At 41.0% G+C, this 23,808-nt stretch overlaps 1 protein-coding gene across 15 annotated transcripts in view; it reads right to left on the bottom strand.

Moving 5' to 3' along the window:
* DOCK6 (dedicator of cytokinesis 6) overlaps window positions 1-23,808 on the bottom strand; it is a 280,141-nt gene that overhangs the window by 240,823 nt on the left and 15,510 nt on the right. For 14 of the 15 annotated variants that reach the window (XR_011558174.1, XR_011558175.1, XM_070741668.1 and 11 more), the window contains exon 2: window positions 7,964-8,054. The exons of the other annotated variant lie outside the window; for it this stretch is intronic. Coding sequence is in view for 12 of the 14 variants with exons in the window: in XM_070741668.1 (XP_070597769.1) it covers window positions 7,964-8,054 (91 nt within the window). In the remaining 2 variants the exon portion in view is untranslated. The remainder of the gene's footprint in view (window positions 1-7,963; window positions 8,055-23,808) is intronic. 15 annotated transcript variants of the gene reach the window in all.

The following is a 23,808-nucleotide window of genomic DNA, read 5'->3' as shown; positions in this document are numbered from 1 at the left end:
AACATCACATAATATTTAGAAAATAGAGAATAATAAGAAAAGAAGTAGAAAAGGAGAGAGAAAGGAAAAAAGAACAGAAAGAGAGAAAGACATTGAAGGGAGGTAGAGTAAGGGGAGGGAGTACAGGCAATAGGTAAAGAAGGACCAGCAACTTGGCTGGTGCTACGGCTCAGTACGACATAAATTTAGAGAATGTAGTTGGTGTATTAAGTCCCGTCTTATTACTTTGAGGGTATATACTAGTTTTATTTGGGAGTAGATGATTTTGATCTTCCAATGCTGCAAGTAAGGTATATACGATATGTATGGAAAATAAAGTAATGGTTGAAATTTATCATTCATTAAAAAGTTAATTTGTTGGATTATCTTCTTTTTGTAAAATTTGCAAATATTTTCTTCTCCTTAACTAATTGTACCACTTGTCCCAGGCTTGGTAGAAATCTGTATCTTCCCGATTTTGTATTTCAATAGTCAGTTTGGACATTTCTGCATAGTCCATATCTTTAATTAAAAGATTTAACATAGTTGGTGTTCTTTCTTGTTTCCAGTACTGTGCATACAAAACTCCTGCAGCAGTTAGAATGTGAATCATGATATAATAGTCTTCCTTGTTAATATTTTGTCTGGATATTCCCAATAGGAATAGTTCTGGTTTTAGAGGGATAGTTAAAGAGTTCTGGTTTTAGAGGGATAGTTAAAGAGGTAATTTGTTGTAATTGTCTATAATTAGGTTCCAATTTTTTCTTTATATTTCCAGCATTTTGGGGACATATTTGGGTAGCTGGAGGCAAATGCGATCTGTAAAACATTTTATATTGATTCTCTTTCTGGGTGATGGCCTTTGTATATTTGTAATTTGTAGTCCAAATTTTTTCCCATTCATTCAGATGAATAGTATATCCAAAATTTTGACCCCCAAGCAATCATTGAAGTTTTAACAGATTCTTCAATAGTGTCCTGCTGCAATAGGTTATTATATATATTAGATATTCTTTTTGTGTGTGGGCCAAATAGAATCTTGTCTAATGTATTGTTTTTTTGGAATCCAAATTTGTTTTTATGTTTATTGTACATGGTTTGTATTTGAATGTATTGGTACCAGTCAAAATTAAATCCCACTTCTAAGAGATTTTGTTTAAAAATTAAATAATTGTTAATATCTAGTAAGTGCTCAGAAATTATTATCTTATTAAGAGGGAGGACATTGGGATGGGTAATGCGGCCCCTGGAATGATGACTGTGCTGTGTGAAAATGCCTTGGAGGGGTGGGGCGAGCATGGCCAGCCAGGGGTGGCACTTGGGGGTTCACTTAACTCCTGTGACCCTTGGCTAGAGGATTGCCTGAATCTCCAAGAGCCCACCCCTGTTTCAAAGCATCCATTCACTGTAAGAAAAAATTCTGGAAACAATGCTATAATTACTATCAATAGACCCACTGATGTTTTGGAAGAAACTTCTTCCAAGAAATTAACCAAATGTTCAGTTACATCCATTCATCATTATAGGGAAGATTATTGTTCTTTTTGCATTTGTATCAATGTCTCTGCTTTTCCAGATCTTATTCATGTTAACCATTGTAGTGCAGCCTAATGTTATCCTGCATTTGAATTCAGGAGTAGAACTACCATCATGAATAATTTTACATTCAAGGCAGATAAATTCCTTGGATTCATTCAGAGTTATGATGGTATAGAATTAAGGGACTCATTAATAATCCCATAAATTACTGCCTTTCTGATTATGATGTTACTAGAGAATCACATCTGGTTTGGGTAGAAAAAATTGGTTTAGAAGAAAACTGACAGGACCTGGGCTTTGTGGCAGCTTTAGAGGATTAAGAAATGGTACTTATATTCTTCTTAAAGGTATTCAGTTTTTCCATTACTTATTCAACAACTCTAAAGATTACTAAGGAAAAAAAGACAAAAAATGCTGCTCTCACATTGAAAACCTCTAAGGGCCATAGAAAATAGACTCATAGAATCATAAGAATGAAAGATACCTTAGAGGTCTTCTAATCCAATCACTTGTTCACAACAGACCTTCAACTAGTCAAATAGTTGTCTCTAATCTATTTTTGGAAAACATTCAATAACAGAGCACCCACAACTCTGGGAGGCAAGCTATTCCATTAACTAATTGTTTTAATTGTCAGAAAATTTCAGTTTAATTCTAGGTTGGATGTCTCTTTGACAAGTTTTCATCCATTACTGTCCTTTGGTGTTTTGAATTCCCGCTTCTCTATTATAGCCCCTCAGGTACTGAAATACAATTATCATGCCCCACCTAATCCTTCTTTTTGATAGGTTAGATATACCTAGCTTCCTTAATTGTTCATCATACAATTCAGCCTCTAGACCCCGTATAACTGTTGTTGCTCTTCTCTGCACACTGTCTAGCATCTTTTCTATATCATGGTAACCAGAAATAGATGCAGTATTCCAGGTGTGATATTACTAGTGTGGTATAGAGACTTATTATCACTACTTGTGCTCTTGACACTATCTCTCTGTTGATCAGCCTAGGACAGTGATGGTAAAGTTTTTTTCCTCATGTGCCGAAAGCATGTGTGTGCACGCTATCACACATGTGCAAGTGCCCATACCCATAATTCAGTGCCCGGAGAGGGCAAAAATGGCCTCTCCCACCCCTCTGGAGGCCCCGTGGAGGTCAGAAACGGCCCGTTTCCCAACTTCTGGTGGGCCCGGTAGAAAAAAACGCCCTCCTCCATCTCCTCAGAGGCACTCTGGGAGCCAAACAATCCCTCCCAGAGCCTCCTTGCAAGCCAAAAATCATCTGGCCAGTGAGCACATGTGTGCTGGAGTTGAGCTAGGGCAACAGCTTGTGTGCCAGAAGATATGGCTCCGTGTGACACCTGTGGCATGCCTGCCATAGGTTCGCCATCAGTGGCATAGGACTTCACTGGCTTTTTTGGCAACTGCAGCACACTTCTAACTCATACTTAAGTGGTACTCCACTAAAGAAACCTAGATCCCTCTCACAATTACCACTGTTAAGGCAAATACTGTCTATTCTATACCTATGCATTTACTTATACTTATGCATTTACTTATACAGTGATACCTTGTCTTATGAACCCCTCGTCATACGAACTTTTCGAGATACGAACCCGGGGTTTAAGATTTTTTGCCTCTTCTTCTGAACTATTTTCACCTTATGAACCCGCCGCCGATGCTGGGATGCCCTGCCTGCGGACTTCCGTTACCAGGAGAAGGCTCCCCTCATTGGGAAACCCCATATCTGGACCTTCTGTTGCCAGCGAAGCACCGTTTTTGCACTACTGGGATTCTCCTGAGGCTCCCTCCATGGGAAACCCCATCTCCGGACTTGTGTGTTTTTGCGATACTGCAGGGGAATCCCAGCAGGTGGGGTTTCCCAGTGAGGGGAGCCTCAGTGAAATCGCAGCATCGCAAAAACACCGAAGTCCGGAGTTTGGGTTTCCCATGGACTCTTTAATAGAATATATAAATAAAATGGCAGTGTTTTCACATAAAAACAAAAAAGGTACATAAATAAATACTAAAAAAAGAGGAGGAAGGCAGCGACATTTTCAACTTACAAATGTATGCAAAAATATTTTTTTTAAAAAAAGAAGAGAAGAAAGGGATTTCTCCCTTTAGCAATCCACCCCCCCACACCCATTAAAGCCTCGTGTCTAGAAAGCAGCATGAGAAGGACCAGAAGGGCCCAATTGCAATTAACAATTGCATACCCGCTGCCCCAAACACTAATGCTGAATTCTGACAGAATGTACAATTATTTTCCCTTAATAAATGAAGCTACAACAGAATTCAGAGAATTACTGTGCTGTGGACCTGTTATTATTACAGAAAGAAACAACTGCAAGATTCATCATTCCCCTGAGACACAAAAGGCACAGGCCACTTGGAAAGTAGCTAAATAAAGTATTTGTTCTCATGATAAACAGCAAAAGAAGAAACATAAAGGCTTTTGGGAAATGTCTGCCACTGAATCTGGTTACCAAATACCTCTATTGTTGAGCTACATGCTAACCAAGAGATCAAATTTTATTATAAAAATTCTCAGGAATATGGGAATCTTTTGAAAGAATCCAAACAGGAGTAGCAATGATCTGAAAGAAAGGAAATGGATACCATAAAAATGTCCAAACACAAAAGCAGTGGTTCAGCAGCTGTTCTTAGCACATTTACTGGGGTAATTTTTTTAATTTTTCCCCCCCACTCCAACAAATATGCAATATCACATACCTTCAATCATCAATTACAATACAATAATTCATATCTTTTTACATTCAGTATTCATCTTCCATCAAATGCTGCCTCCTTTTACTTTTGACACCTGAATTTATTTATTTATTGGATTTTTATGCCGCCCCTCTCCAAGGACTCGGGACAGGTTACAATATATAACATATTGAAACATTACAACATATTATCAAAAAGATTGTTCTAATTCCTTATTCAAATTTAAAATGCTATTAGCTAATACATTTTTAAGCTGCTTTCTCTCCAATCTTATCTAATACATTTAGGCTGTGGTACTTCAATCCTCTCCATACATCCTTATTTATCTATTTCGTGTATATTTCTTAACCCTAATTTTATAATAATTGCCCTTTAAAAAAAGAAAAATAACCAAATTACTTATCTTCAAACATTCCCTGTCTATTCATATCAACTAAATCTTAGCTTAGAATCTTAGAATCCCGCCCGGCCGCTCTGTTTAGGGTGACCCGCTCCCTTCTAAATCGGGGGGGGGGGGGGGTTGGGGAGCTCTTGCAGGGCAGTGCTGAGGAATTTAACTCATTTTTCACTGATAAAGTCACTCGGATCCGGGCGGACCTCGACTGCAATTGTATAGCAGAATTGGGAAACAGAGTCGACTGACGAGTCAGTCGAGGTGACTGGGGCTAAACGTCTTTGTCCATCTGTCTGGGAGGGGTTTGACTTGGTGACACCTGATGAAGTGGACAAGTCCATTGGAGCTGTGAGTTCCGCTACCTGTTTAATGGATCCGTGTCCCTCTTGGTTGGTTTCAACCAGCTGAGAGGTGACACGGAGCTGGGTCAAGGAGATTGTCAACGCCTCCTTGGGGAGGGGGTCCTTCCAGCTCTTTATAAGGAGGCACTTGTGCGCCCCCTCCTCAAGAAGCCTTCCCTGGACCCAGCCATGCTTAATAACTACCATCCAGTCTCCAACCTTCCCTTTATGGGGAAGGTTGTTGAGAAGGTGGTGGCACTCCAACTCCAGTGGTCCTTGGAAGAAGCCAATTATCTAGGTCCTCAGTAGTCTGGATTCAGGCCCGGCTACATCACGGAAATTGCTTTGGTCATGTTGATAGATGATCTCTGGTGGGCCTGGGACAGGGGCTTGTCCTCTGTCCTGCTGCTTCTTGACCTCTCAGCGGCTTTCGGTACCATCGACCATGGTATCCTTCTGCGCCAGCTGGAGGGGTTGGGAGTGGGAGGCACTGTTCTTCAGTGGTTCTCCTCCTACCTCTCCGGTCGGTTGCAGTCGGTGTTAGTGGGGGGTCAGAGGTTGACCTCTAGGTCTCTCCCTTGTGGGGTGCCTCAGGGGTCGGTCCTCTCCCCCCGCTATTTAATATCTACATGAAACCGCTGGATGAGATCATCCAAGGGCATGGAGTGAGGTATCATCAATATGCCGATGATACCCAGTTATACATCTCCACCCCATGTCCAGTCAACGAAGCAGTGGAAGTGATGTGCCGGTGCCTGGAGGCTGTTGGGGTCTGGATGGGTGTCCGTCCATTACCCTGGGGGGGAATTATTGAATCCCTCAGAGAGGGTTCACAACTTGGGTGTCCTCCTCGATTCACAGCTAACATTGGAACACCATCTTTCGGCTGTGGCGAGGAGGGCGTTTGCCCATGTTCACCTGGTGCACCAGTTGCGGCCCTATTTGGACAGGGAGTCATTGCTCACAGTCGCTCATGCCCTCATCGCCTCAAGGTTCGATTACTGCAACGCTCTCTACATGGGGCTACCTTTGAAAACTGTTCGGAAACTTCAGATTGTGCAGAATGCGGCCGCGAGAGCCATCGTGGGGCTTCCCAGATTCGCCCACGTTTCTGCAACACTTTGTGGCCTGCACTGGCTGCCGATCAGTTTCCAGTCACAATTCAAAGGGTTATGACTTTTAAAGCCCTATATGGCATTGGACCAGAGTACCTCCGGAACCACGTGTTATCGCACGAATCCCAGCGACCGATAAGGTCCCACAGAGTTGGCCTTCTCCGGGTCCCGTCGACTAAACAATGTCATTTGGCGGGCCCCAGGGGAAGAGCCTTCTCTTTGGCAGCCCCGGCCCTCTGGAATCAACTCTCCCCGGAGATTGGAACTGCCCCCACCCTCCTTGTCTTTTGTAAATTACTCAAGACCCACCTATATTGCCAGGCATGGGGGAACTGAGACACCTTACCCAGGCTTTTATATTTTATGTTTGGTATGTATGTGTTGTTTGGTTTTAAATGATAGGGTTTTATATGTCTTTTTCTCTTTTAATATTAGATTTGTTCCACTGTAACATTGTTTTTATTACTGTTGTAAGCCACCCCGAGTCTTCGGAGAGGGGCGGCATACAAATCTAATAAATTATTATTATTATTAATTATTATTATTATATCTGTTGTGAGTGCTCCTTGTCCAACTCAGATCATGTCAGATTCTGAGGAGGATGAGCCAGACCCCTCCTGGTATCCTGGGCCAAGGGGGTTGCCAGAGGGAGCAGCGAGCAAGAGTGAGGCAGAAAGTGATTTGGGTGAGCCTGAGGAACCACCAGAGGGGGCTGATGTGACATTGAGGGAGTGGTCCCAATCAGGCAGTGAGGAAGACATGAGAGAGTGGAAAACCAGTGGATCAACCCTCACTATAGAAGAATGCTTAGAAGACGAGAAGAACTACAGAGTAAAAGGTATTAATTTACAGCCCTAGCTCTTTGAGGTGTAATGTCACTTCCAGGAAACATTGTGGGAAATGGGGCATGGAGATTCAACACCGTTCTTTGGAAGTGACATGAAACTGAGGGTGTGCTTGAATGAAGCTTTAAAATGAAAATTAAAACCATGATTTCTGCTTCAAAAATGCAATCCTTGTTGGACACTGTGCTAGGGAAGACTTTGGTGAGCAGACCTATGTTTAAGTAAATGAATAGGTTTTTATCTCAGGAATGCAGATTTTCTGGCGCTCTTCCCAAATATAGATTACAGCTAGCTTTACAGAGATAAATAACTGCTTCTGTGCTGTTTTAACCCTGTGTTTCATTCATGTATGCTTGATTTCAAATAAAGAGTGAGATTTTATCATAAAATAAGTGATTTCTGATATTGGAATTTGCCCATGTTCAGAACAATATCTAACTATAACAGTAGTGTTACGGGGGGGGAGTCAAAACTATATCAATTCCAAGGGCGTAAATCAAGTTAATTTCTCTCATTATTTGTTCATTCTATATATCTTCTCTTCTTGAATCATACATATCCCACTGTAACATAATAAACTTCAGAAAACTATAATACTAATTAACATATAATATTCAAATCTCAATTTGCCTAATTAGTACAAATTCCTTTTAATCAGTAAGAAATTATATAATATTATTCTAGTTGTATTTTTCATTGTAAGCCCAGTGTAGTCATCGTGCCCTACTCAATTTGTATTTTTCACTGTAAACTGAGTGTAATCATCATGCCCTACTCTGTTTATGCCACTGTAAACCTAGTATAATCATCTTGCCCTGTTCTAAGCACATTTACAAAGGACAAAGAAATTTAGCCAGCATTCAAGAGGCAGTTACTTTTGTCTGTTAATCAGCAATACTGAACTCTCCTATCCTTACTTTCTGCCAAAGAACAACTAGTTATCTGCTGTCTGTTATACTATTTTAATAACCAGATGTGTTTACTAACATTGTCCATCATACTATAGTGCCAGATAACTCACCGACTGCAGAATGCCACCACGTTTCTTGGACAGCTGTGGTGAGTTGCCATATTCTCGACATACCTGTTTCCTCACTTCAGCTGCCACAGTCCTGTGAGATAGGAAGATAATAATGAAGCATCCACTTTTCTCTTCGTTTCTATATCATCCATACTCTCAACATTTTTCCACTCCACCAGAAATACTATGAGGAGTGCAATATCTTCATTGACAAAGTATATACAGTATTTATTCTGAATCAACACAATCTCAATTAATAATAGACCCCAAACTATAATTGTGAATTTCAAATTATCTGCAGCCATTGTCTCCATTTATTCTAGTCTCAGCTTCCAAAGAGTCCAAACCTCCCTGCTCTCATTCAGTGACAATAACATAGAAGAGATGAACATCATTAGAAATTGATTCCCATATTGTTTTTTTTCTTCAAACAAAACCAATTCCAACCTCATTCTGATACAAGAAAATAGCACATTCAAAGTTAGATATAACCTATTTACTGGTAGATATTAATAATTCAAAGTAATTTTCCATTCACTATGATAGTCATTCCTCTATAGTAGGTCTCAGAAAATGCCTGAGTGAAAATTAGATGTTCCTGAATCAGACAGGTTATACGAATGGACAGAGCAACAAAATAATTCTGGTTACTTTATATAATCACTATTTAGTAAATAAATAATAGTATACGATGCCAACCAAGAGTCACACTTGACCAAATATAATGTATACAATGTAGGATGATAATCCCAGGGAGTAACAAGATATACAGGAGGGGGGGTATTTAGTCAGCCACCAATTGTGCAAGTTCTCCCGCTTAAAAAGATGAGAGAGGCCTAAAATTGACATCCTAGGTAGACCTCAACTATGAGAGACAACATAAGAAAACATACACAGAAAATCACATTGTCTGATTTTTAATGAATTTATTTGCGAATTATGGTGGAAAATAAGTATTTGGTCACCTACAAACAAGCAAGATTTCTGGGTCTCACAGACCTGTAACTTCTTCTTTAAGAGGCTCCTCTGTCCTCCATTCATTACCTGTAGTAATGGCACCTGTTTGAACTTGTTATTGGTATAAAAGTTACCTGTCCACAACCTCAAACAGTCACACTCCAAACTCCACTATGGTGAAGACCAAAGAGTTGTCGAAGGTCACCAGAAACAAAATTGTAGCCCTGCACCAGGCTGCAAGACTGAATCTGCAATAGGCAAGCATCTTGGTGTGAAGAAATCAACTGTGGGAGCAATAATTAGAAAATGGAAGACATATAAGACAACTGATAATCTCCCTCGATCTGGGGCTCCATGCAAGATCACACCCCAAGGAATCAAAATTATCAAAAGAACGGTGAACAAAAATCCCAGAACCACATGGGGGGACCTAGTGAATGACCTCCAGAGAGCTGGGACCAACGTAACAAAGGCTACCATCAGTAACACACTAAGCTGCCAGAGACTCAAATCCTGCAGTGCCAGACGTGTCCTCCTGCTTAAGCCAGTACATGTTCAGGGGCCACCTGAAGTTTGCTAGAGAATATTTGGATGATCCAGAAGAATATTGGGAGAATGTCATATGCTCAGATTAAACCAAAGTAGAACTGTTTGGTAGAAACACAACTCATCATGTTTGGAGGAGAAAGAATGCTGAGTTGCATCCAAAGAACACCATACCTACTGTGACGCATAGGGGTGGAAACTTCATGCTTTGGGGCTGTTTCGCTGCAAAGGGACCAAGGCAACTGATCCGTGTACATGAAAGAATGAATGGGGCCATATATTGTGAGATTTTGAGTACAAACCTCCTTCCATCAACAAGGGCACTGAAGATGAAATGTGGCTGGTTGTCTCAGCATGACAATGATCCCAAGCACACAGCCAGGGAAATGAAGGAGTGGCTTGTAAGAAGCATTTCAAGGTCCTGGAGTGGCCTAGCCAGTCTCCAGATCTCAACCCTCCAGATCTCAATCTTTGGCGGGAGTTGAAAGTCCATGTTGCCTAGTGACAGCCCCAAAACATCACTGCTCTAGATGAGATCTGCATGGAGGAATGGGCCAACATACCAACAACAGTGTGTGCCAACCTTGTGAAGACTTACAGAAAACAGTTTGACTTCTGTCATTGTCAACAAAGGATATATAACAAAGCATTGAGATGAACTTTTGTTATTGACCAAATACTTACTTTCCACCATAATTTGCAAATAAATTCATTAAAAATCAGATAAATGTGATTTTCTGGATGTGTTTTCTCTCTTTTAAAAAAAATATTTTTATTGATTTTTAACAATTTTAATATACACACAATATAAAACAGTGCATAGTGAAAAGTGCCCACCACCCCGACACACACACATACCCCACCACCAAATCGGGGGTGTTTCTTATATAACCCACTTTGACCCATTTACATATTATAGAGTGATTCCAATTTATTTCTTGTAGCTTGGTCTCGGATTCTACTCGTCATATATTGTCTTACCTTGTCCCACCGTCCCATCAGTTGTCTCAAATCAGTTTCATTATCCAAATGTATCATTTTATCCATAATTTCAAATTGAATACCTATACCAATTTTGCATTTGTCCATTTTGTCACATCCTTCCAACCCAAAACTATTGCCGCCTGAGCACTTTCTATCGCTGCTTGTTTTATTTCCCTAAATTCTCCCATCCCATTACTTTTAACTAATACTGTCATTTCCTTAATTGTCCATTGAGTATTTAACATTCTAATAATGTCCTCTTAAACTTTTTGCCAAAATTCCTGCACTATTCGGCATTCCCAAAACATATGCATAAACACTCCTTTATCTTGACGCCCATGCCAACAAATACCCCTGACATTCTGCTGAAAGTGTGCAAGTTGAACGGGAGTATAATACCACTTATGTAATATTTTCTTTCTCATTTCCCTAATTCTTGTATTCTTAATTTTCCTTATATTTTCTACTGTATTTTCCATCTCTTGTACCTGTACTTGTATCTCATTTTGCCACCATTTAGTCAGTCCTTGAATCGTGTCCCCGTCTGACTGCACTAGCAACTTATATATATTGGTTGCTTGCGCCTTTATACCCTCACTTTTTTCTCTTATTATTTTCTCTAACCCTGTCTCCTCTCTCAATACTACTTCTTTATTCTCCCTTTCATTCAGATATTTACATATTGCATTTATTTGTAGCCATCTTCCCTTACCTAACCACCATTCTATATGGTTTCTACTTGGCCTCCCATCCTTCTCATATAACTGTTCTATCTTAGTTATCCCTCTTCCCTTCAACTCTCCTATAACCCTATTTAAATTCGTTTCATCATCTCCATTTATTACATAAAGAGATGATAGTTTAGATTTATATAATCTTATTTTCCCCTGCCATTTTTTCCAAATTTCCATAGTCCCTTTCATGGGACCTATTAATTTACCTAAGTCGCTTCTTTTCCACTTTGTAAAACATAATTCTCTATTCTTCATCCCGTTTATCTGTTTTTCCAATTTCACCCATTTGTTTTCACATAATTGCAACTCCATTAACCTTTCCATTTGAAAAGCTTCCCTATACAGTGCCAAACAAGGAACTCCCCATCCCCCCTCTTTTTCGTTCGCAATTAACCACTTTTTCCTTATTCTTGGTCTCTTATCTTCTTCAATCCAATAATTAAGTTTTTTGTTCTACTCTTTAAACTTAAATGCTGATAGCCCCCCTGACAGCATCTGAAATAGGTACATCATTTTGGGAACTATCATCATTTTCAAAGCTCTTATTTTAGAGATTCTCCTTACCTTTTTCTCTTTCCAGCTCCTCATCTGTTTCAGCATTTTCCTCCATATTAATCTATAATTCACCTCCTCAATTTTTGCTGGGTTTCTCAATAACCAAACTCCCAAATATTTAATTTTTTTTTATCCTAATTTCAACCCTGATTCTTTCCTAATTTCTATCTGCTCTCTCGAACCTATATACATAACACGTAACAGTCTTCGGAGAGGGGCTGCATGCAAATCTAATAAATTATTATTATTATTATTATTATTATTATTATTATTATTATTATTATCATCATCATCTCTGATTTTTCCATATTAACCGACAGTCTTGATTCCTGTTTAAACTCTTGTAAAATATTTCATATACCTTTGATCATCTCCATCGGGGTCTGGGTCAATATAGTTGCATCATCTGCAAATAAGTTTAATTTCATTTCTAATTCCCCTATTTTATATCCTACCCAAGTGTTATCTTGTCTTATCTTATTAGCTAAAATCTCTATTGCTATTACAAATAACTTTGGAGATAAAGGACATCCCTGCTTGGTGCCGTTTAATATTTTAATTCTCTGCGTTCTTTGTCCATTCACCCTTATATACGCATAGGTTCGCCATCATGGGCACAGATCTGGCAAAGCCACCTCCCAAGAAGTGGCATACCTTGTCTGCCCATCCTGAGTACAAACAGGCAGCCAGGCTTTCCCTCTTCTCTGAAAAGTCCAGGACTTGCTTGTTCCATGTTGCATTATAGTATCTGCCTGGCCACTGCAGCATAAGCAATTGAATGCCATTTTTACCAGCAGTTGTCCAAGTTGAAGCTTGGCATCATGTCCTTTTCCTGTTTTAGGAAGAACTTGAATCTGTGTCTCTTCTCCCCATCAGACATGTGCCATACAGCCTCTTTCCATCCTGCCCTTCCTGATGTCTGCAGATGCTGTACGCCCTACTTCCTGCCTTTTAATCCATTTTGGCTATCAAATCCACATCTTACTTGCATTTACACAATATGGAAAGTAAGTGGTTCTTTGAATTTTAGCATTCCAAGACCCATTTTCTATTCTTTAAAAAAATTCCCAAGGGTAAAATGGCAATCAAACCACATCTCTCTTCCATTTTCTTCACCCTTTTTCTTTTTTGGTTCCGGAACTGATGGATCAACAAAGAGATCTGAGATAAAGACAAAAAGCTGGATAGGAAATCTGAAGGGAGACTGTTACAAGATATCCACTTTAACCAATCCCTAGGCAACTAGGGTTGATGCAGCTGTGTTGGAGAAAAAATGGATCAGGCTTGGAGAATCACAGAGATGTTGGAAAACAACATTTTGCAGGTATGCAGGGCATTTTTCTACAAAAAAAATCCCCACATATTAAATAGTCTTTTTTTGTTTCAAGCAAAGAACAGAGCCATCAACTTTGTGTTTTTTGCTCAAAAACAAAAGGCCAGCACAGATGGGAATTTTTCTATACAGCTGTGGCATTTTCTCCAAAAACAGTAGAATCTGAAAAAAAATGATATCAAAAGTAAGCAGATAATTCAAGTAGGATTTTAGTAAAGCTAAGGAAAGGGCATTCCAGCCAGTTTCCATTATCAAGAAAGAAGAGAGAGATTCTTCAACTGTTGTTTTGGCAACAGAAATGAACACAGTGGGAATTAACTTAGACTACTTCTTTGGAGAGGATGGGTGTTAGAAATGAGCTTCTTAGCTCTAAAACAGTGAGTTTGCATGCCAAAAGGGTATGCACACTCTAGCGCATGCGCACATGTCCACACCTATTTACTCGGGGCCCCCAAGCATGCACACCCCTCACATTGCACCCTGCCCATGTGCAAATCCCCACCCAACCCTCACGCATGCGCACAGGCCTCCCTGAAGCCTGAGATGGTGAACAAATGGCCAAACAGGCAAAGTGGAAGTTCGGAAAAATGGACTTCCAGTTTGGCTGTAGTGTTGTTTTTTGCACTCCAGAGGCTTCAGGGAAGCTTCCTGAAGCCAGTCCCGGGGGGCAAAAAACAGCACAATGGGCAAACCAGAAGTCCATTTTTCCGAACTTCCACTTTGCCTGTTTGGCTGTTTTTTGCACTCCGGAGGACAAAATGGCCTTCCCCAAGGCCAAAAATCAGCTGACCAGCACCACTGGAGCTGACATAGGGAAATGCCTCATGTGCCCTCTGATATGGCTCCGTGTGCCACCTGTGGCATGGGTGCCTTTGGTTCACCATATCTCCTCTAGAAGATCTGGACCTTTGTAAAACATTCCACTGACTCCCAGTGCAGTTTTCTCAGACCAAAATATTTTTTGTATGGGTATGTGCATTTGTATAATAAATATTTATGTATAGTTATGAATTTATGTTTTTATGTCCTATCAAGGTGAATGAAGAACAAGTTTACAGTACTTTATTTGATTCTGCTAAAGTACAGAACTCTGATTTCTTGAATAAGCTATAAATTAGATTCAGTGAAGTAGTCCAATAAATTCCTACTGTGGGACTGTGTGAAAATTTACTAAAACAAAATGGGTGTACTTTCAATCCTCTGGTTCCAACCATTGAATCAGGAACTGAAAATTGTATCATGATGTACTGGGTACGAACAGGCACTAGAAGAAAAGTGAAGAAGAGCAACTTTCCTACAATGAGGAAGCTGTTGTAAAGACTGATATACGTTGTTTATTGTGTTCAGAAAGCTAGCTGTAAAGCAGACAGAATGAGAGGAAAAGTATCTATGTACAATATCTCATTGTAAGAGTAATTAGCGAAAAAACCACCCCTTGTACTATTCATAAATCTCTAGGGACAATTTCAGGCAAAGCTGTCTATAAAATGGTATAAATGCTTTAAAAGACACCTAAGCAGTGGTGGGCTTCAAATTTTTTAACAACCAGTGCTCTGCCCTAATGATTAGCTGGGTGGGTAGGGCTGGGGGTCATGTGATTGGGTGGGTGTGGTCAATTCTATGTCACTTGTGTGGGTAGTACCTTTTTGGGACAAGCAGGGTTGGGGAGGGAATCCAGGAGTCTCCAGTAGAAGTGGGGGAGGAAAGAAAGATCCAACCAGCGTGAGAGAGAGAGAGACAGAGGACAGAGATAGAGATAGAGACACAGACAGACTGCATCAAGGTAGACTGGGAAAGCTGGCTGTGAGAGAAAGAGAAGTTGATAAACTGGACCCAGACACTTCCCGGTCCTGTCATCCCAGAAGCAGCAACCTCACACTCTCCCCTCTCTGCTATGGGATATATGGGATCGCCCAACAGTGGAGACGGAAAGGGAGAATGGGACAACGGCAGCCGTTAGCATTGAGGGGAGAGTGCCACACAGAAACTGGAGCACACAGAAACGCCACCCCCTTTTGCTTCTTCATCTCTGTTGCTGGAAAATCTCGTGCAAAGGAGAAGGGTAGCAGAGAAGGGAGAGTGCAAGGTTGCTGCTTCTGGAACAATAGGAACTGGGACGGGTCTGGGTCTGGGTCACCTGGCTTCTCTTCCTCTCGCAGCCAACGTTTTAGGGTTGTTTTCAGGCTGTTTTTTTCAGACTGTTCCCAAGCTGTTTTGGGGGGGCATTTTTGGCCAGAAAAACAGCCTGAAAATGACCCAAAAAATGGCCAAAGGGGGCTTGAAAAATGGGTGGAAGTGGGGCCAGCTGGTGGTCTGATTTGCTGGTTCTCAAAACCGTGCAGAATCAGAAAAACTGCTCCAGGCAAACTGATCCAAACCACCAGCAGCCCAACTCTGGGCCTAAGTGGCAAAGCAGCTTTTCCACAATATTCAAACTATGGTTTTCTATTCAATGACTTACACCAATGAGGGATCTCCCAAATGAAGGCAAAACATGAGTATAAAAATCAAGCAATTCAACAGCCCCCATTTCATGGAAATCATGGGAGGCCTTTATTCTTTTTTTCTTCCTTGAAACTTCTCCAGATCTCTTTCTTATGTCTCACTGATGAAATCAGCATAATTGCATATGATCCAACAATTTCACATGACCTTAGAAGCTGCAAAGGAAGAAGCCAGAGTGCAAGGGTTCACACTACTCACTTATGAAGGGCACATTTTGCCATAATATTGTAAGAGAACATCTCAGCTTTTAAACTGTAGTTTCCTTAAAATATTTCCAAACAAATCTCTTATTATTTGCTACTTATTAAGCTAAATTTCAGGATCCGAAACATTTTTCAAATTCTACAAATTCAAATTATTATTCAAAATTATGATCTGTAGTTACATCAGGGGCGGATTGCTTACCGTTTCCTACCAGTGCGCTGCATGTGCATCGTGATATTACAGGCTTTAGCATAATTTTGGGACAATTTTCTTTCTGCACATGCTCAGAGAGCTGGAAATCACGAAAATCTATTTGAAAAGTTGATAGTGCGTACAGATCGGCAAAGACAGACCAGAGCCATCACACCAGAATTGCGCAAGCAGTGAGCCGCTACCGGAGCAGCGCACCAGACCGCACCAATAGGAAACCACCATTGAGTTACATGATTGCTACTTGTGATTTTCAACTGCTGCCTCCCAACAAGGACAAGTTGGCAGGAGGTCGCAGATGGCAACCATGTGAGATTGGCACTTTATGAAAATGCAGGATTGGATTAACAGCAATTGGAAGTGTCACAAAATTGCCACTGGTAAGCAGTCTGATCAAATGAAACATTGTGTTTTATTACTATAACAGACATTCAAGTCCTAACTACTGTCTTTAAATAGCCTGCAGTATTCGTCTAAAAGCTAGCAGGATACAGTATTCAATCCAACTGTATTTTGACTATTGTTATTACTGCCACACATATGTATTACTTGAAGAAAAACTGCACAAAAATGTTTATATAAATTACAATACTGTATTTGGTAAGCCAAATATGTATATATATAAAAGAGAGAAACGCCTAATAGTATTACAGTGATCCCTCGATTTTCGCGATCTCGATCTTCGCGAAACGCTATATCGCGATTTTTCAAAAAATATTAATTAAAAATATTTTCCCACCCGATGACGTCACTCTCTTCCTTTCTCATCTTTCTTTCTCTCTCTCTTTCTCTCTCTTGCTTCTTCCTCTCTCACACTCTCTTCCTCCCTCTCTCATCTCTTTCTTTCCTTCTCTCTCTTTCTCTATCTCTCCCCCTCTTGCTCTCGAGCGGCGGGCGGCGGGCGAGCGGTGGGCGGGCAGCAGCGAGGAGCCGAAGATCGGGGTTTCCCCTTTGCGTGGGCGGCGGGGAAGACCCAGGGAAGGTTCCTTTGACCGCCCAGTAGCTGATCTGCTCGGCAGCGCCGCAGGAGCGAGGAGCCAAAGATCGGGGTTTCCCCTTTGCGTGGGCGGCGGGGAAACCCCGATCTTCGGCTCCTCGCTGCTGCGGTGCTGCCGAGCAGATCAGCTGCTGGGCGGTCGAAGGAACCTTCCCTGGGTCTTCCCCGCCGCCCACGCAAAGGGGAAACCCCGATCTTCGGCTCCTCGCTGCTGCGGCGCTGCCGAGCAGATCAGCTGCTGGGCGGCGGAAGGAACCTTCCCTGGGTCTTCCCAGGTGCGGAAGTAAAAACACCATCTGTGCATGCACGGCCATGGAAAACAGGGCGCGCATGCGCAGATGGTGTTTTTACTTCTGCACCACTATATCGCGAAAAATCGATTATCACGAGGGGTCTTGGAACGGAACCCTCACGATAATCGAGTGATCACTGTACTTGAATGTTAAGTTAAACAGTTATTTGAAGCCTTGCACACACTCTAGCATTATGCACGCATGTCTAGCATTAAAGTACAGTGTTGCTAACTTTCTTTGGGAGACAGTTAAGAAATAATAAAGCAAAGCAGAAGAAATCTGGAGACTATGCAGGGCCGTATATTAGTTGTAAAGCCTGAAAGAGAAAATGATGACGATATAAGCATAGTTTCCAACTCTTGCATGACAAGCCTTTGCAAGTACCAAAGGCAGGGCTGCAAGAGCCTTTGGATTGATTCAGCTCTCAGGCTCTTCCTATGAAACTGAACAGAAGACCTTGTCTTCTCTCTTCCTATGAAACTGGTGAAGGAAAAATCCATTGTGTATAAAATAATTTAAGTTTTATTTTAAGAATATCAGTATTTGCTGTCTGTAGTTTCTGTCTTTAACAAGATTAGGATTTCCTGTTTTTCCTTATCTTGTGACTGTCATTTTGGAATCTGTTTTTAACAAGATAAATGTTTGCTGTTTAACAAGATAAATGTTTGCTGTTTACCCAATAAACCATATAAGGTGCTATTCATCTCCGGGAGAGGGGGGCAGGATGTGGACCATATTTGGACAAGGAATTCTGTGTACCCCTATGATAAGTTGAGGAATTCTATGTACCTTTGTGATTTGTAAAACCTATATAACCTGCTCGTTAGCTTCTGTACAAGTGTCTCTTCCCTTATAAAGAGTACCCGCTTTGCAAACCGTTTTTGATATACCCAGAGAGAATAAACATTTCTGTTCTTTTTGTCCAAACGTCTCGTGTGAACTTTTTCATAAAATTTCAGCGCACACTGGCAAACCCTTTTCTTCATGGTCAATCTTTCTCCCCTTGTGAAAGTTTTCTAGAGATCCAACACTAAACATTTACCCAAACACAAAAAGACTCCAGCAAACTTTTGGCCTGCAGAATGTTTCCAGAGGCAGGGGAGGTGAAAAATGGGGCATGCAGATGCCCCAGGATGCCAAAAAATGGCCTGATTTTTGACTACAGAGAGGTTCTGGAGGTGGGGAAGGTGAAAACGGACCTGTTTTTCACCTCCCCTGCCTCCAGAAGGTAGACGGAGAGAGACAGAGATAGAGGCAGAGGGAGAAAAAAGGAGGGGGGAGAGAAACAGAGAGAGAGTGTGTGTGTTGGTTATTGTAAGTTCCTTGTGACTGAAAAGAATTGCTGCAAAACTGAGTTTCCTGAAGAGGACCACTAGACTCCTAAACAACTGAAAAAATGATATAGTAAAAAGAAAAGTAAACCAAAAGAGTAACCAAAGCAAATAATATACTCCCAGGAGCAAAACAAATTAAAGTTTAATTTGTGATCATTGTTTAGTGGACCGTTAAATTGGCCATGTCACACCCAGTCACATGACCACCTAGTCATGCCTACCCAGCTGGTCCAGCCCTCCAACAGTATAAGGGACTGTTAATTGGCCTCATTGAAAATGTTTGAGGGCCCCTGTTGCAAACAATTTGATTATTTCCTAAAATGATTTGTACCCAGACAACACACTGTTCAATTGAAATTGGAATTTTGGTGTGCTATAAAATAAAATAAAAACTTTTTACAAAAAAGAAAAAAGAACCCCGAGGCTACACTCAAACAAATATTTAAAGTGCAAGAAGAATGAACACCATTTAAAACTGCAGCAACCCAAGGCATATGAAAACAAATTGGTTTTCAAGATCCAAGAAAATCAATATAGTCAAACTGATGTCACTTGGCAAAACACAGGGGAACTAACAGAGGACTGGAAAAGAGCTGATGTGGTTCTCATCTTTAAAAAGGGAAATGAAACAGGCCAAGGAAACTACAGACCAATCAGCCCAACAGCGATACCCGGGAAAATACTGGAAAAGATAATTAAAAAACAGATCTGCCAATATCTAGGAATGAGTAAAATAATAACCATCAGCCAATAGATTTGTTAAAAACAGATTACCGTATGCCAAACCAATCTCATTTCATTCTTCAACATAGTGGCTAAATTAGTAGAGCAGCGAAATACTGTGGATATAATAGACTTAGACTTCAGCAAAGCATTTGACAAAGTAGAACACAACCTACTTCTTCGTAAACTAGAAAACAATGGGATAGACTACCCATCACCACATGGATTCACAACTGGATGACAAACCATACTAAACAAGTAGTTCTCATTTAATTTCATTATTAAATGTAGATTATAAAATTTTTATATCAATATATGCATTTAGGTTTAAAAATATTATAAATGAAATAATACATGAAGATCAGAATGGATTTTTAGCAGGTAGACAAATTAAAAATAACTTGAGGACAATTATAAATACCTTAGAATATTATGAACAACACCCCGAAAAACAAATGGCACTTATATTTGGCATTTGACAACGTAGATTGGACCTTTATGAAAATACAATTAAATAAGATGAATGTGGGAACTAAATTTTTTAATATAATTGATGCGATTTATTCTAACCAATCTGCAAAAATTATAATAAACAAAGAGCAAACAGGAAGATTAGAAATACAAAGAGGAGTTAGGCAAGGCTGCCCTATATCACCATTATTATTTATTTTAACATTAGAAACTTAAGAACCTGAGCCCAGAGATAATTCCCAGGAAATCTGAGAGCGGCACGAAGGCCCAGCCGGTTTCCTGCAATTCCCCCTTTTCCTTTCTCTGGGCACTTGGAGAGGGAATAAACTGAAAGTGCTTTAGTTTTAGATATTGTTCAACTTCTTTTTTATTGTGTTGTATCTATTTATATTGTCTTTTTATTATTGTTGCAAGCCGCCCTGAGTCCTTTACAATTGGGTGGCATAGAAGTTTAATAATAATAATAATAATAATAATAATAATAATAATAATAATAATAATTTATTACATTTGTATGCCACCCCTCTCCAAGCACTCGGAGCAGCTCACAACAAACAATACAATATACAAATCCAATATTAAAAACAATATTTAAAACTATTAAGAACAATCATGCAATCCAAACAAATCATACATAAAGCGGAACAGCCAAGGGGTATATCAATTTCCCCATGCCTGGCAACATAGGTGGGTTTTCAGGAGTGTACGAAAGGCAAGGAGGATGGGGGCACTCCAAATGAATGAATGAATAAAAATAAAATAAACTAAACTAAACTAAAAGAAATAAAATAAAATAAACCACTTCGCTGTGGTGACTCCCTTGCGCTGCCTCCCATACACCCAGCACGAGGCTGCCTCCCAGATCATCTGGGTGCAGAAAGGCAAAAGAGAGTGCTTTGCCCTGGCCGGATCAACTCAGCTTCAGCCAAACTGAGGAGTCACCACAATGAAGGAAAGACGCAGGCTACAAAGCGAGCGAATGAGAGGAGATGGGAGCCCTTCAGCATGGGAAGGAAGAGGAAGCAGGTAGCAGCAGCAGCAGCAGCTGCCGCCTTTCAGTCAAAGAAGTGGGAAGTTGCCCCCTCTTGCCCGCCTGGGTTTCTCTCTCTGGCGCAGTGTATGGGAGGCAGCCTCGTGCCGGGTATATGGGAGGTGCGTGCTCCTCCTCACCTCAGAATCCCTTTTTTTTAAGCCTTAAAGTTTTGTATTTTTTTGATTCCCCTCACCTCACCTTCTTCCTTTGGCAGTGACTCTCCTCCTCCTCTTCTTCCTCATTCTCCTACCCAAATTCCAAGCTTTTATTTCTTTCCTAATGGGTTTGCACGCATTATTTGCTTTTACATTGATTCCTATGGGAAAAATTGCTTCTACTTACAAACTTTTCTACTTAAGAACCTTGTCACGGAATGAATTAAGTTCTTAAGTAGAGGTACCACTGTATTTGTTTCCATCTGGACTCCTTAACAAAATGGATAGCTGCACACTGAATTCACTAACAATATCAAAGGCATTTGTAGCAAGAGGCAAAGGAAGCAGGTGGCTGTCAACAACCTGCAATTAAAGGTAGTTTTATAGCCTGGAAGGAAACAGACAAAACTTGGGATTCTTTGGACCTGATCCAGGAAGCTACTACACCCTTTCCTTTAGCTAAGGAAGTTGCTTATCTTAACTCCACACAGTGCTTATAACTCCTGCTATATATTGTATCAGTATGTGTGTACAGCAGAGTAATATCTAACATTGGGAATTGTCACACGAAAATTAAATTGCTTTCTATATGGCAGGGTATCTGCCTGCCTAGATACATAGTACTTTTCCAAGTTGGCAATAGCAGCATTGTAGATCAAATGATGTCTAGACACACAAGGTTTGACTAGAAAGCTGAACTGAATAGGTGGGACTGAACAATAGCTAGCAGGAGACAAAATTTGAATCTAAAAACAGGATAGGGGAAAAAAAGATTGATATGCAAACTCCATGATCCTCTCCAATGTTCTGCAGAAGCCTTGCATTAGAAGAAGGAGCGTAACATCAGCTGTAGAAATAATAATTTTTAAAACAAAATGGCTGTACATCAGCTGTAGAAATAATAATTTTTAAAACAAAATGGCAGATATTGCTAAACAATTTTAAACAAGAGAATCCAATTTGTCTTGTATTTCAATAGTCCCATCAGGAAATCTCAGGAAAGACATTTTCTTTCCAAGATATACCGTATTTTTCAGAGTATAAGATGCACCAGAGTATAAGATGCACCTTAGTTTGGAGGGAGGAAAATAATCTGCTTACCAGGTATTTATCTGACTAGCGTCCTTAGTCTGGTCAGCTTAAGCACATTATTTTATCCCCTGGTTAAGGGCTTAAAAAAACCCTTTATTCTGAGATAGCAACAATGAAAGAGCTTGCAAGCCAGTAAGAACTGGGAACATTATTAGCATCTGGAAAGAAGCAGTAGGAACAAGTAGGGCAATGGAAAAAACCCTGCAAAGACATAGGGCTTGGAAAACATTCTTCTTTGCAGAGAGATAACAATGAAAGAGCTTGGGAACATTAATAACACCTAGTTAGGGCTGGAAAGAAACATCAGGCGCAAATAAAGCAATGGGGGAGAAAACCTACAAAGACAGGGTGTGGAGAACATTCTTGGCAGAGGTAACAATGAAAGAGCTTGCAAGCCTGTAAGAGCTGAGAATATTGTTAGCACCTGGTTAGGGCTGGAAAGAAACTTACTCGGAGCAAGTTAGAGCAATGAAAAAAACCCTACAAAGACTTAAGGCTTGGAAAACATTCTTCACAGAGAGAAACAATGAAAGAGCCTGCAAGGTAAGAGCTGGGAAAATTGTTAGCAGCTAGTTAGGGCTGAGGGGGAGCTACATTCAGAGTATAAGACACACCCTAATTATCAGCCTCTTTTAGGGAGGAAAAAGATGCATCTTACACTCCAAAAATACAGAAACTCAAACAAGAAAAAGGAGCAGGGTAAAAATGAAAAATAAGCAGAACAGTAACTTACTATTGTTTGTTGTCTACCAGTTTTGTAAAACTAACGAATACTAACAAATCAGAAATTTAACAAATTAGAATTTGCCTTAGAAGTAATTCTGATGCAAAGTTCACATAGAATAAAGGTACCATATTTTTCGTTGTCTAAGGTGCACCTTTTTACCTCAAAAAAGTGGGGCAAATAGTCTTATACATTGAATGTTTCAGGGGGGGGAGTTGGGTAGTGGTCAGCAGCGGTGGCAGTAGCCCTCCCATAGTCCTGCGGTGGCGGCTTTTCATGCCGTTTGCTGGCTGGTGCCAGGAACCACTGCCAAACTGCGCAAGAAGCCAGCACTGCAGGACTACAGGAAGGTTGCTGCCGTCGCTGCTGACTGCCACCGCTGCAGCATGTGAGAAGCCACCACCAGTTTTCCCTCTAAGCTGAGTTATGCACTGTAGCGCGGAAGATTTAAAAGCTCAGCCCTGAAGATTGCAATTCTAGTGCAAAGGACCGACCTCTGCGCTAGAATTGCCAAACTGTTGCTGAGATTTTAAATTCCCGTGCTACAGCACACAGTAAAAGGGGAAAGGCGGGAAAGAAAGGGGCCAATAGCTGGCCTGCTTTCCTTCCAGCCTCTTTAACCCTTTCTCCTTCCGGCTAGGATGGGTAAGCCCCTTACCATGGGGGGGGGTTTGCGGATCTGCTGAACCGCTGCCAGCCCGATGTCCATCCGCGAGGGTGTGGGCTAGGGGGGCAGATCCGCCGGCCCCATCAGCCCGATGTCCATCTGTGGATCTGCCAGGGTGGAGTGGGCGGATCCGTTGGGATGGAGTGGGCGGATCCGCCAGACCAACGATTTCCGTCCATGGGGGGAGGGCAGATCCGCTGACCCCGCCAGCCCAATGTCTGTCCGCGGGGGTGGGGGGGCAGATCCGCCGGACTGACAATGTCCGTCCATGGGGGGAGCGCCAACCAGGGGCTGGCAAAAGGCAAGCGGCTTAGCAGCACGCCCCGCC

This window comes from Erythrolamprus reginae, chromosome 2 (assembly GCF_031021105.1).
Source record: "Erythrolamprus reginae isolate rEryReg1 chromosome 2, rEryReg1.hap1, whole genome shotgun sequence".
In the NCBI taxonomy this organism is placed as follows: domain Eukaryota; kingdom Metazoa; phylum Chordata; class Lepidosauria; order Squamata; family Dipsadidae; genus Erythrolamprus; species Erythrolamprus reginae.
The sequence above is the reverse complement of the archived record's forward strand: the minus strand, read 5'-3'. Positions and strand labels throughout refer to the sequence as shown.